The sequence below is a fragment of the Chionomys nivalis genome, chromosome 9, assembly GCF_950005125.1.
Source record: "Chionomys nivalis chromosome 9, mChiNiv1.1, whole genome shotgun sequence".
In the NCBI taxonomy this organism is placed as follows: Eukaryota; Metazoa; Chordata; class Mammalia; order Rodentia; family Cricetidae; genus Chionomys; species Chionomys nivalis.
Genome location: NC_080094.1, coordinates 25,635,328 through 25,648,775, shown reverse-complemented (window position 1 = coordinate 25,648,775; position 13,448 = coordinate 25,635,328). Strand labels below are relative to the sequence as shown.

General features: G+C 50.1%; 1 protein-coding gene across 1 annotated transcript; it reads right to left on the bottom strand.

Moving 5' to 3' along the window:
- Positions 1 to 5,914: 5,914 nt before the first annotated feature.
- On the bottom strand, positions 5,915 to 12,575 carry Nrsn2 (neurensin 2). The gene is made up of 3 exons (XM_057781533.1): positions 12,438 to 12,575; positions 10,028 to 10,201; positions 5,915 to 7,052 (listed from the first exon to the last, which is right to left on the bottom strand). Exons 2-3 carry the CDS (start codon positions 10,190 to 10,192, stop codon positions 6,630 to 6,632), a joined length of 588 nt encoding a protein of 195 aa, XP_057637516.1. The 5' UTR covers positions 10,193 to 10,201; positions 12,438 to 12,575; the 3' UTR covers positions 5,915 to 6,629.
- Positions 12,576 to 13,448: the final 873 nt, after the last annotated feature.

Here is a 13,448-nt window from a genome sequence, read left to right as displayed (position 1 = left end):
GCCCACGCGGGTGCGTGAAGAGCCATCTCACTGTTTGCCAGTGTGCCTGTGCAGAAACGCGCCGTGCTTTTCAGCTAGCTGCCTATCAGTGGGCATTTTCATTGTCACCCAGTGCTTACGGTGATCGCGTTGTGTGTTCTCAACAGTCTATACACACATCTGCACACACGAGCCCGTCAGAACGGCTACACGAATTCTAGCCTTGGCTTCCTGATGGGGCCCTGGCTAGGGAGCTTCAAACAACTAAAAGGTGTCCATCCCAATCTGGGTCTGAAATTCTGTAGCAGGCCAGGGCTATATAGCAAGACCTCATGTCAAGAGTGAACGAACACGGAGCTGGAGAGAGGGCCCGCGATTGAGAGTGAGACGGCCCTTGAAAAGAATCCAAGTTGGTTCCCAGCACCTACGTCACCACAGCCATCCTAACTCCAGTCCCAGGTGACTCCATGGCCTCTTCTGCCTCAGTGGGAACCAAGCACACACGTGATGCTCACACATATACAGGGAAAAAAAAACACTCGGACGTGTGAGATAAACAAATCTTTTTTAAAAAATGTAGATAGATAAGACATTAGCAGGGCACCACGGTGTCTGCAAGCTCAGAGAGAACCCTACTTTACTCTTTCTAGTTTCTGGCAGCGACAGGTGACTCTTGCCGTGTCTAGGCCTGTAGATGCGTTTCTCCCGTCTGCCTCTGTGTCCAAATTCTCCTTTTCCAGCAGGGACACGTGTTATCGGAATAGATAACCCTCCAACCCAGCATGGCCTATCTTTTAAATGATTGATTTTTACTGTGTGCAAATGCGTGTGTGTCCATCCGTCCGTGCGCGTATGTGCGTGTGTGTGCGCGCGCGTGCGTGCGCGTGCACATGCTGGTGTCTGCAGAGGTCAGAGGCATTGGATCCTCTTGAACTAGAGTTACAGGCAGTTGTTCACCGCCTAATGTGCACGCTGAAAACAGCAGTGCGGACTCTTAACTGCTGAGCCATCCTGCCAGCTCCCGTGATTTCAGCTTTACTTGATTACATCGGCAAAGACCCTGTTTCCAAATCAGGTACGGCTGGTCTGGGTGACATAAACTTTTGGAGACACTGTTCTGCCTGGTCACAACCCCACTAACAATGCTTGACTGTGAACACGACCTTCTTTAGTGTCTCTCTAGGGACTCAGGTGACAGATAAGGCTCAGGAAATGTTTGGCAGCTGAATTCTGCTCCTCTGTAATGGGATGCAGTGTCGGGACTGGGTTGTGTGGAAGCCCGGCATCTATCGAGTCGTGGTTGGGGACTGGCTAGTGTGGCGGCTGGGAAGGAAAATGCATGTGACAAAGCTATTCTGGACTAGGGATCCTGATTAGATTGGGTAGCCAGAGAGCCCCAGGGATGAGCCTGCTTCTCTCTTCCCCACATGGTATTAGTTTATCAAGTCTGGCTTTCCACGTGGATTCTTTGGATTGCAGGGGGACCTGTAGTTATCAACTGACCTTCTCCCCAGCTTCTCCTCCCTTTGGGGACAAGATTTCGTATGCAGCCCTGATGAACAGGAACTCACTGTGTAGACCAGGCTGGTCTTGAACACACAGAGATCCTGCCCGCTTGTTGGAACCTCCAGCTTGCTCCTGCAGTTCCTGCACCACCTAAGAAATCCCATTCCTGTTTCTCCAAGCCCCTCCCACTCAGAGAATCTCCAACAATGGCAAGGCACAAAACGCCTAGTTCTGCATTCTTGGTGGCTGTGGCAGCTCCTCCCCTGAAGTTGCCAGCCACCCAAGTCCCCTTTTGTTTTGTTTTTGTTTTTTTTGTTTTTGTTTTTGTTTTTTTGCTTTTTCGAGACAGGGTTTCGAGACAGGGTTTCTCTGTGGTTTTGGAGCCTGTCCTGGAACTAGCTCTTGTAGACCAGGCTGGTCTCGAACTCACAGAGATCCGCCTGCCTCTGCCTCCCAAGTGCTGGGATTAAAGGCGTGCGCCACCACCGCCCGGCCCCAAGTCCCCTTTTGAAGCATTCAGGTTTTGACCATATTTGAGCATAAACCCAGCTTGTAGAGAGCACATCATCACCCCCTTGACTACAACATATACAAGGTCCTTGCTTCAGTTCAGGCCTCCATCTCTAGGGCTGGAGAACCCACCTGGGAGTTGCTTTGCTCAAGTAAACCTGTTGTTATACCTTTTCAATTCAGCTTGATCTAGTTTACTGTGTCACTAGAGAAACCTATTATTGGAGGGCAGAAAACCTATTACTGCCTATACATCTCTATAATCGCCATAGCACTGAGACTGAAGGTGTGCCCCACCATGCCCACCCCCAGGTACCAATTTCTATTTGTTTGTTTGTTCATTTGTTTATTTTGGGTTTTTGAGATGGGCTTCTCTGTGTAGCCCTCACTATCCTGAAACTCATTATGTAGCCCAGGCTGGCCTCAAACTCAGAGATTTCCTGCCTCTGCCTCCCAAGTGCTGGGAATGAAGGTGTGCGCCACCACATCCTGGTTTCCAATTTTAATTAATGCATTTTTTAATAAAAATTTGAATTCCAACTAAACAGTGGTGTCACACATCTTTGATCCCAGCACTCAAGAGGCAGAGGCAGGTGAATCTCTGAGTTCAAGGCCAGCCTGGTCCATGTTAGCCAGGGCTTACACACACACACACACACAAACTGTCTCTAAAAACAAAAACAAACAAACAAAAAACCCCAAAAGTTTGAATTAAAAAAATTGGATTCCTAACTTTTTTTGAAAAATAAAATGACCTGTTAATACCATGCTCACCTTCCCACCTAGCAACAAAGACCGACGCTGGTTGGTACTTCAGGCTGCTTCCCCAGCTCTGCATCCTCACGCATCGCAGAAGGGTCTGGCCCGTGGCTCTGAAATCCACACCTGCCACCCATTATCTGAGCGTCTTTGAGCAAGTTGCTTGAAGGTCTCTTCAAGCTTCAGTGACCACATCTATAAAACTCAGACTGATGGTGTTTTCCTTTGGGGGAAGGGGTCTAGCCTGGTCTCAAACTTACAATCTGCCTGTCGGCCTCTCAGGCGCTACAGACTGGTTTATTCACCGTCTTCTTACTGAGCTTCCGTGGGTCAGGTACTGTTGGAGCCATTTGGATAGAGATCCTTGAGCCTATGGCGCTCACAAGGAGGCAGGCAATAAACAATGATAGAACACAGATAGGTTACAGTGTATCGAAAGGTGATTAGTAGCCAGGCATGGTAGCCACTCCTTTAATCCCAGCACTTGGGAGGCAGAGGCAGGTGGATCTCTGAGTTTGAGGCCAGCCTGGTCTATATAGTGAGTTCCAAGACAGCCAGGGACACATCAGTTAGATAGTTAGATCCAGTATCGAAATATTTTTAAAAAGAAAGGTGGTCAGTCCTACAGAAAAGCAAACTAAAATCCAGGTTGTATAATGTTGCAGGATATTTGATCACACAAAATTGTGTTAATAAAATTAACCTTGGATCAAGGGGCTGAGCCAGTGACTGGTTGACAAGAATAAGCTGTAGAGAGTATGGAGGCTCCAGGAAGATGGATAGAGGGACACACAGAAAGAAGTAGGGAGGGACTTAGAGAGTCCCTGACTTTTTTTGGGGGACAAGTGGAGAGACTTGTCTTTGCTTGCTGGGTCTCCAGCTAATAGGAAGGTCAACTGGTTGCTTCTCAACTTCGCTGACCTAGTAGGTTTTCACCCCAACATCTGACTCTTGAGTCTTTACTGGTAAATAGAACGATAGAGACTCAGTTAAAAATCTACATTTGGCAGCCGAGCTGGTGCTGGTGGGACTGGAAATCCAGCCAGGCTGCAGTCTGAGCAGTAGGGTGCTGCCGTGGGGGCCACAGGGTGCAGGGCACAGACGGTAGTTAAATTATCAGTAGATAGAGGTGTGGTCACTAAGCCAACAGAAAAACAGCGGTACAAAGACCAGAGAAATGGGGCACATTTTCAGCAAGGTGCACAGTCTTTTCTGGTTTTTGAGGCTGGGTCTCACTATATACCACCATACCTGGCCGTCTTGAAGGACGCCAGAGAACTGACCTCACTAACTGGAGAGGGACAGGCAGCAGCTGAAGCAGCTAGGAAGGACCGGAATCCTGGAGCCCAGACTAGTGTTGGGGTCACAGAGGACTGGTGTGACTGGCTAAGGACAGAACAAGTGGAGGACTCTGAGTTTGGTGGAACTTGGCCTAAGTGCCTATCTGGCTGCAGTGCGGAAATTAGACTTGGGAAGTGGGATGTGTACGCATAGACTTGGGAAGTGGGATGTGTACGCAAAGATGGGGTCCAGACACCAGGTAGCAGCTGCTGCTGTAACCGAGGGAAAGAGAGACATGGTGGTGGTCCAGGTCACGGAGCTGCCTTGGCCCAGGACATGGCAGGGGATAGGATCTGTGTCCAAGGCTGAGTTACACTGGGTTTGAGGTATGAGGCAAGGAAGGAGTCAGGAATGACTCCAAGGCTTGGCAGAGCACCTGAATCTTCTCTCTGTAACAGAGGCAGCAGAGGCGTTGAGTGGGGTTGGGTGGAGCAATGAACAAGACAGTGGGATGGTTGGTATGAAATCCACTCTGTGGTTAATGCACTTGAAAACACGACTGGAGTCAGGAGCCAGGTTTCAGAGTGACAGCTTCTCATATCGTGCTGGCTTGTGTCAGGGATATTAAATTCTTGTCTGTAAAACACAGAGGATGGGACCTGGCCTTGCTCTTGTCCTTCACGGAGAGTGGTCTCTTCTCTCTCTCTCTCTCTCTCTCTCTCTCTCTCTCTCTCTCTCTCTCTCTGTGTGTGTGTGTGTGTGTGTATGTGTGTGTGTCTGTGTGTGTATATGTGTGTGTATATGTGTGTCTGTGTGTGTGTATATGTGTGTCTGTGTGTGTGTATATGTGTGTCTGTGTGTATGTGTATATGTGTCTGTGTGTGTGTATATGCGTCTGTGTATATGTATCTGTGCGTGTATGTGTATATGTGTCTGTGTGTGTATATGTGTGTGTGTCTGTGTGTGTATATGTGTGTGTGTCTGTGTGTATGTGTGTGTGTATATGTGTGTGTGTATAGGTGTGTGTGTGTGTATGTGTGTGTGTTTCTTGCTAGGTTGCCCATATTGGCCTTGAACTTGCACCGTCTCTGTCTTCCTGCCTCAACCTCCCCAGAGCTAAGTTTCCAGGAATATGCTACCGTAGTGCCTTGTTCTTAGGGTCCTGCAAAAGAGCCCCTTTTGGCTTCTGGCCCCTCCTCCCCACATCCTCTCAGGGATGAACCATTGATATCCTTCCCACCCCAAGGACAGAAAGGAGAGCCAACTGGAGCAATGAACCAGTAAAGCCAGAGCAAACACTGGGGAGGTCTTAGACACCTGACTTCTCATCTCTGACCATTAGTTATCTACTCATGGACACAACAATCTTTTTTTTTCTTTTTCTTCTCTCTCTTCTTTTTAACAGACAGGGTCTCTCTATGTAGCTTCACTGTCCTGGAACTCTCTGTGTGACCAGGCTGACCTCAAACTCAGAGCTGCCTCTGTCTCCTGAGTGCTGGGATTAAAGACTTGAGTCACCACAGTTTAATAATCTTTTTCTTTCTTTTTTTTTTAAAAAAAATTATTTATTATGTATACAATATTCTGTCTGTGTGTATCCCTGCAGGCCGGAAGAGGGCACCAGACCCCATTACAGATGGTTGTGAGCCACCATGTGGTTGCTGGGAATTGAACTCAGGACCTTTGGAAGAGCAGGCAATACTCTTAACCTCTGAGCCACCTCTCCAGCCCTAATAATCTTTTTCTTAAAGGGTTGTCCTGGGGAGCAAATGAGAATCAAGAACTTAGGCATACAGTAATCTTGGCTAGGAACCATTTCTCTCTCTGGTTCCCCATATTCTAGTGATCTAGGAGAAAAGAGGCAAAGGCAGTGTTCATCTGAACTGTTTATTGAAAGGTGAGGCAAGATGGAGGAGGTGAGAAGCAGGGAGGGTACATCCCGCAGGGCACAAAGGTGGTAGGGATTTGTCTGAATCCTCTTCCTGTCCGTAGAAAGCCCTAAAGGCCAGCTGGTCTGCCACAGGTTCCTCTGTTGTCCTGGAGCGCCCTCTACTGTCCTACAAAAGGAAATCTTTCTGGCCGGACGGTCCATAGGAAGAAGGGGATGGGGCTTCTAGGAGGGCACACTTATTAGGAGGGTCAGAATCAGGCCCAGTGGGCATTGCTGTTTAGGGGATGGACTTTGAGGGGTAAAGATGTCCCACTCTTCCTAATCCCTGAACTTTATATTTTTCATTACTTTTCTTTGTGAGTGTGTGATGTGTGTGTGTGTGTGTGTGTGTGTGGCAGGGGAGGGGGAGTCAAAGGACAACCAGAGGAAGCCAGGCCTCTTCCACCTTGTAAGTCCCAGATATGGAACTCAGGTTGTCAGTCTTGCCAGGAAGGCCTTCACTCACTGGGCCATTTCACCAGCCTAGACGGGCGTTCTCAGTTGAGTTTACCTGTCTTGAGCAGAAGTGAGATTGGAGCATGAGACTTACTGGGGGGTGCGAGAGGGCTATGAGGGTTCTGGAGAGATCGGCACTAAAGCGCGGAAGAAGGGTGATGGGCGAGGAGGACCGGGGGGAAGTGTCTGCCTTCTCTAGCCTGCAGACTTAGGAGTCCTTTTGGGGCTGGCTGGTCTGCACAGAACATTGCCCCAAAGGACTGGTGGGAGTCAAGAACCAAGACTGATTGCTGACATCATGGAAGCCAGGGGACAGCTGCTCGGGCTCATCTCTGAAGACCTCTACAGGGCTGTCAGCTTCGGTGACCAAGGGCTCCGCCTTGATGTCCTGGTTCAGCCAACTGGAGGTGGCCAAGAAGAGGCAGACAGCCAGCAGGATCCCCGCTGTCCCGCACAGCGTCGCTCCTGCCACACGGCAGGTGATCAGCGCTTGGTTATAGTCGGCTATTGGATCATCCAAAGATGAGAACCGACTGACGTTGACCAGCTCTAGTTTGGGGGGCACTGCATAGCCAGTGGTCAGGGCTGCCACACCGAGCAGGAGAAGCAGGGACGCCACGGACACGGTCACCTGAGGAGAGCAGACAACAGCAAGCATCCAGGCTCAGCAGGGGTCCAGGATCATAGGACCATGAAATAGGCATCACAAAACATCCCCATAGGACTGACAATGCTGGGGGCAGAGACCAGGACTTTGAACATGTTAGGGGCAAGCACTCTGCTACTGAGCTACAGATTCAACCCCTTTTGAATTTCAGTTTGAGACAAAGGTCATGACCAGAATAGCCGAGAACTGTCTATATAGCCCAAGATGGCCTTGAGCCTGTCTTCTAAGTCCTAGAATTGCAGGTGTGTATGACCATATCCACTCTGGTAATGTTTTCCCTCAATGGCAAAGCCAACCTTGAGTTCTGTCCATCATTATCTGGGCCCCATATAATGTATGTGCATGTATGTGTGCATGTGTGTACATGTGTGTGTGTTGTACAGAGGGGTTGCAATGGCACATGTAAAGGTGAGGGGTCAACCTCTGGTATTGTTTCTTAGGAGCTGTTTAGGTTTTGAAATAAGATCTCTCTCCAGGAAATGGAACTGGTTAATTAGACTAGGCTCAGTGGCCAGCAAGTCCCAGAGATCCTCTTGTCTGTCTCTCCAGCAATAGGATTAGAATAATTTTTTTAAAAACATTTCTTTATTTTGAGACATGATCTCTCTAGGTAGCTTTGGCTGTTCTGGAACTCGCTATATAGCCAAGGCTGGCTTCGAACTCGCGAAGTTCCACCTGTCTCGTAAGTGCTGGGATTAAAGGCAAGCACTGCCATACCCAACTCTACCTGGCATTTTCACATGGGTACTGGGGATTCACCCACGTCCTCATGTTTGCAGGGCAAGCACTTTACTGCCTGAGCTATATCCTCAGCTCTATTTGGTACCCATCTTACCCCATGATCTTTTCCACCCTCCATCTCTTTGCTAGGCTGATGCTCAGATATCCTCAAGTCTTATTTCAAGCCATCCCTCCTCTGAGATGCGTCTAGGACACTCCAGTTTGGGCAGGTGTTTTCTCTTTACACAGCCCAGGGCTAATTAGTCCTTCACTGGAGCCACCTCTGAACACATTTGGACATGGACTTTGGTTATTAAATGAGTGACGTCTGCCTGTTTACTGAACTGAACCATCTGAGAGCAAAGGTTGGGCATGTCTCCTAGCTATCAGGAGACTTAAGTAAGAAGATGGTGATTGTGAGGCCAGCCTGAGCTACAGAGTGAGTTCAAGGCTAGCCTAGTGGAAACTGCCTGAAAATAAAAAGTAAAATGAGGACTTGTGGTGTGGCTCAGAGTTAGAATGTTTAAGTGCAGTCCCTCATCACACACACACACATGCACGCGCACACACATGCACACACCCTCAACACACACACACACACTCACACACGCACACACTCACACACTCACACCCTCACACACATGCTCTCCTGCCTCTGCTGACTAAGTCCTGCCTGAAACACTTTGTTCAGAAGTCTTCTCTGGTCATCCCAGGTTCCGAGGCCATTACCTGTCCTGGCATCTCTACACACCTGATCTGAGGCTGGTCTCTCTCCACAGGTTAGCACCTCTAACGGTAGAGGAAGCCCTTGGGAGCAGAACGAGGAACCCTCTGCTTCAGCTTCTCTACAGTATCTAGTGATGAGCTGGGCCCATCGCAGGCACCGACTGACACCTTAGCTGTACAAACACCAGTTGTCTGTTTCTCGCATCTCTCCGCGGCCTGTCAGTGGTACCCCACAGTGGGGAACCGCGATGAGACGTACATGAGATGATGTCAGTGGTACCCCACAGTGGGGAACCGTGGTGAGACGTAGGAGAGATGAACTCCACTTCCTGCCACTGGGTTTCCTCTCCAAAACCATGGTAATCAGCACAGAGCTGGCAAGCGGCCCAAACAGTCAGACTTCTAGGAACAAAATGCTCTCATTCCTTCTTCATTTCAATCATTGGTTTATTAATTATTAATTAATCTATGTATTTCCAGTCAGGTCTCACTTGGTTGCCTAGGCTGGCGTATAACACACTATTTCTATCTCAGGCTGGCCTTGAACTTATGAGCCTCCTCCCTCAGCCTCCCAAGGTATGGGTCACAGCTTTATTATGCATCCCAGGGAGGCCTTCAGTGAGTTTCTGGCTATTTTAGCTTGATCTTTCTTTCTAGACAGATGTAGTTCAGGCTGCCTCAAATTTGTTATATAGCCAAGGGTGACCTTGAAACTCTAGTCCCCCTGCTCCTACCTTCCTAGGGCTAGGATCAAAGTTGGGCACCAGTACACCCAGTTCATGAAGTCCTGGGGATCAAACCTAGGGCTTCACTGATGACCCGAGTCATCGAGGCCTGGAACCTACAAGAAAGGCTGTGAAGTTGCACTCTTGCCTCCACATGCACACCTGCATTTGCACACAAAGCACTACACACACACACAAACACACACACACACACGTTCTGTCAAAGTGTTTAGATGTATTCAGTCTGCTTGTATGAGTGTGTACTTGACTATGTCTGTGCACCACACACGTGCCTGGTGCCTGTGGAGATCAAAGAGGGCACTGAATTCCCTGCAGCTGGAGGTACTGATGACTGTGAGTCACCATGTGGGGCCTCTGTAAGAACAGTCAGTGCTCTAACTGCTGGGCCATTTCTCCAGCCTCTGATAACAATGTCCAAGAGTCAGCACTGCGGCCAGCATGCGAGGGGCACCACAGAAGAGCGTGAGGCTGGTGGGCTGTGTGGGCTGAGAACATGGGGAGCTGGAGGACTAAGAAAAAGCTGGAAAACTCCTCGGTCCTTTGCTGGATCCAGCGTTGCCAGAAGGTATCCAACCTCTCTCTCTTCCAGAAAATGAGCTTTGTTATTGAAATCTATCTGCACTGTATTTTCTGTCGCTTGAGCATGTCACTCCCGACCACCCCATCGTCTCTCTTCTACCCACACTCTGGGCCTCATCCAGTCCCCCGTCCTCCCCAAAGCCACAAGAGTCATTTCTTCAGCCTTACCTTCCAACACAATGGGGGCCAAGGGCTGTAGGTATACTGGACGAGGGGTCCTTCTGGGTTATCGCTTTCCCTGTAGAAGAGACTGGGGTAGGCTTCGATTCCATACCACGTACTTTCCTCCACACTGGTGCCATGGCTACAGACACACGAGCGACTGCAGCTCATCTTGAGTCCCTGTGGGCACAAGTACAGTGACAGGGGTGGGGGGAAGATCAGCAGGAGTTGCCATGGCAACCCTCTCACCAGGAGAGGCCCATTCACCACTCCTCACCATCACTGGACAGCTCCCCTGGCAGTGCACCTAAGCCGGTCAGCTTCCCCTGTCTTTCCCTAAGTCCTTCATGCAGCAGCCAGTGGTTTTCAGCCTTATGCCTGGCAGCCATCTGTCCATCTGCCTGTTTTCTCCACAGACCATCCAGCAGCTGGAATGTGGCTCTGGAACCAGAGAGCTGGGCTGAGACCCAGACCTACACTTCCTTGATGTGACTTTAGCCATGTGTACTGACCTCTCTGGCCTTCTTTGTTCGCAAAATAGGGCTAATAATGACAACTGTTTCATTCAAGGGACTGATGTGATTATTTTGGTATTTTCTTCTTAAAATTTCTTTATTAATACATAAAATAAATTTATTTATTCAGATGTGTGTGATGTACATGTGCGTGCATGTGAACATGTGTGGAGGTCAGAGGAAGACTTGCAGGAGTCAGTTCCCCTTTTACCCTGTAAGTCCTGGGACTTGAACTCTGGCCGTTAGCTTGGCAGCAGCATGTATCTTACCCCCTGAGCCATATGAACAGCCCCCATTACTGTGCTTTCTGTTATTATTTCCTTCCCTTCCATGCTTTTGAGAGAGAAGTTTTCATGTGCCCTGTCTTTCAGGACTCTTTTCGGGGTAATTTTCATAGATGATTCTTGTCCAGTGGGTGGAGGCCTCAAGCTGCATGGTCCTGAAAACCTAGGGCCGACTGTCATAGCATACAAGTCTCAAGGAATTCTGAGTCCACAGAAAGTGAGACTCAGGGCCCCCCAGGATTAAGGCCTCTCAGTCTTTTTGACTATCAGATTTCCAGGAAAGGCCATTTAGGAACCCACAAAAGGAAACTCAGATCTGGGGGGATAGAAGGGACCTGTGTTCATCAAAGTGCTGGGAAGGCCTGGACTTTCTGCTTCTTCTTTCCCACCTTCCTCAGTTCCCCGTACAGCTTCAAACAAAATCAGTGCACTTGTTCTGAACAGTAAGGGGATCTAAGACCCTTTACAACCTCAACCAGTGTGACCCCAGGATCCCTTCATAGACACACACACACACACACACACACACACACACACGGTGCTTTTGGTGCATACGGGTGCTGACTGGATTGTGGCTCTCCACTCTCCCCACAGTTCAAGGGAAGGAAGAAAATAAAGGAAGGAATAAAAAGCAAAAGCCAGAGAATGATAAGTGGTAGACGCCAAGGTGCAGCAAATGAGGTCTAGACAAGCAGACTGCGGGGACTCTGAGGAGAAGGTGGGGGCGGAGGCCTGACCAGAGCAGAGAACACCGGATGCGAGGATGGAGACGCTGGTGAGGAAAATGAATGGGGCTGGAGGACAGTAGGTGACTCAACCCAAGTGGAAAGTCGAGGCCCGGAAGGGGCGGGGAGGGACACAGGACAAGGGGCCAGAGTCAGCCCCTCCCCTGTATTTCACACTGGCACGGCCTCCAAATGCAAAGGATCGGTTCTTCCTGCTGATACTGAAGAAGGAAGGTGACCTTGAATGAGCCTCCCCCCTCCCATCTTAGAGTGGGGTGGGGGTGTGTGGGGAAAGGACAGAGAGCGACAGGATGCTGAAGAGCCCTGGGGTTGCCATGGAAACATCCAGGAGTGTGTTCCTAACCTGCAAAGGGAGAGACGTGATGAGAAGCGAGTAGGAAGAGGAAGAGGCTGCGTGGGTCGGGGCAAGGAGTTCTGTAGCGGCGGGGACGGGTCTCGAAGGAGACCCGTGGGCTGGAGGACGCCCTGAATCTGTCCTTAGGCACGCCCACCCCAGCGCGGTTGGAAAACCCTCCTTGGGAGGAGGCTACGGGGAAATCAGAAACACCAGCTCTGATCCCTGACCTGATCACCCTTTGGGGCGAAATAAACTGCGTACTTTCCCAGGGGGAAACTGAGGCACAGCGGAATGGGAATAGGTTGTTGGAGAGGGGCGGGGAACTCATCCTTTGAAGCCTCTGCCTAGTCTATGAAACCTGGGGTGTCAAGGCCCACAGTGCCAAGGGGCTCTCTATCACCTCCACTTCCCCCGGCCAGACACAATTGTAGCCGGACACAATCATGAAGGGGAGTGGGAGTGGGGTAGCGCTCCTAGGAGCAGGGGAGCCAGCCGGGTAGGGGTCGAGCTACCTGGAGCAGGGGCTGAGCTCACCTCTGGGTCTGAATCTCCGGAGCCAGCAGAAGCTGTCGGAGCTGGAGCAGAGCAAAGCGAGTTTGCTGCGCGCAGGCGCAGCAATCCCGGGCGGGGGTGGAGTGGGATGGGAGGAGGTGATGGGGGGGGGAAGGGGGAGTTGCGGGGGAGGGGTCCGAACCCAGAGGTCAGCTCTGCAGACTGTAATCCTAGGCAGATCCCCAAACCTTGTCCTTTCCCTCGTTCCCTTCTCTTCCTTCCGAGGGCCTCTATATGTGCATCTCCTTGGGCATCTTCGGGGTGTTCAGACTTCTCAGCCACACTCCCATCATTCCTCAGGCCAGACTCCTCTCACGGAAGACCGGTTTTCCCATGAGCCTCTGTCTCCCTACTGTATCTTCAGACCCTCCTCGGGGTTTCTATTCGGAATCTCCAGGTGCCCCTAATCCATACAGAACACCAACATCCGGGCCCAAGAATGTAGCTTACATGAAACATACACAAACCATGGGTTCTACCCCAGTAATTTATAAATCCAGCATGGTAGCACATGCCTGTGATCCCAGCACTCCAGGGGTGGAGGCAGGAGGATCAAAAGTTCAGGGGCATCCTTAGTTATATACCTAGTTATAGGCCAGCCTGGGCTACATGAGACTGTATCTTTAAAACCAGCAACAAACACTACCTGTTAAGCCAGCCTGAAGGTACATATCAACAATGAAGGCGAGGGAGGAGAACCTTCAATATGGCTTATACAGCAAGACCCTGTCTCAAAACAAGAAAAGCTACGGATTTTGAGATCCTCTCAGGGCCTCTAATCTATGCACGGCCTTGGTCTCAGCAGCTGTCATCACTGAGCCCCATCTCTCACTGACATTTCCTGGCAAGTCCTTGCTACCTGAGAGTCTCCTAGTCTCACTTCCTGTTCCTCTCAGAGCCCACCATCCTCACTCTTTCTCCACCCCAGATTAAGGATGAGTTGCTCTTACCTTGAGATGAGACTCAGGATGGGAAGGAGGAGGAAGGAGTCCA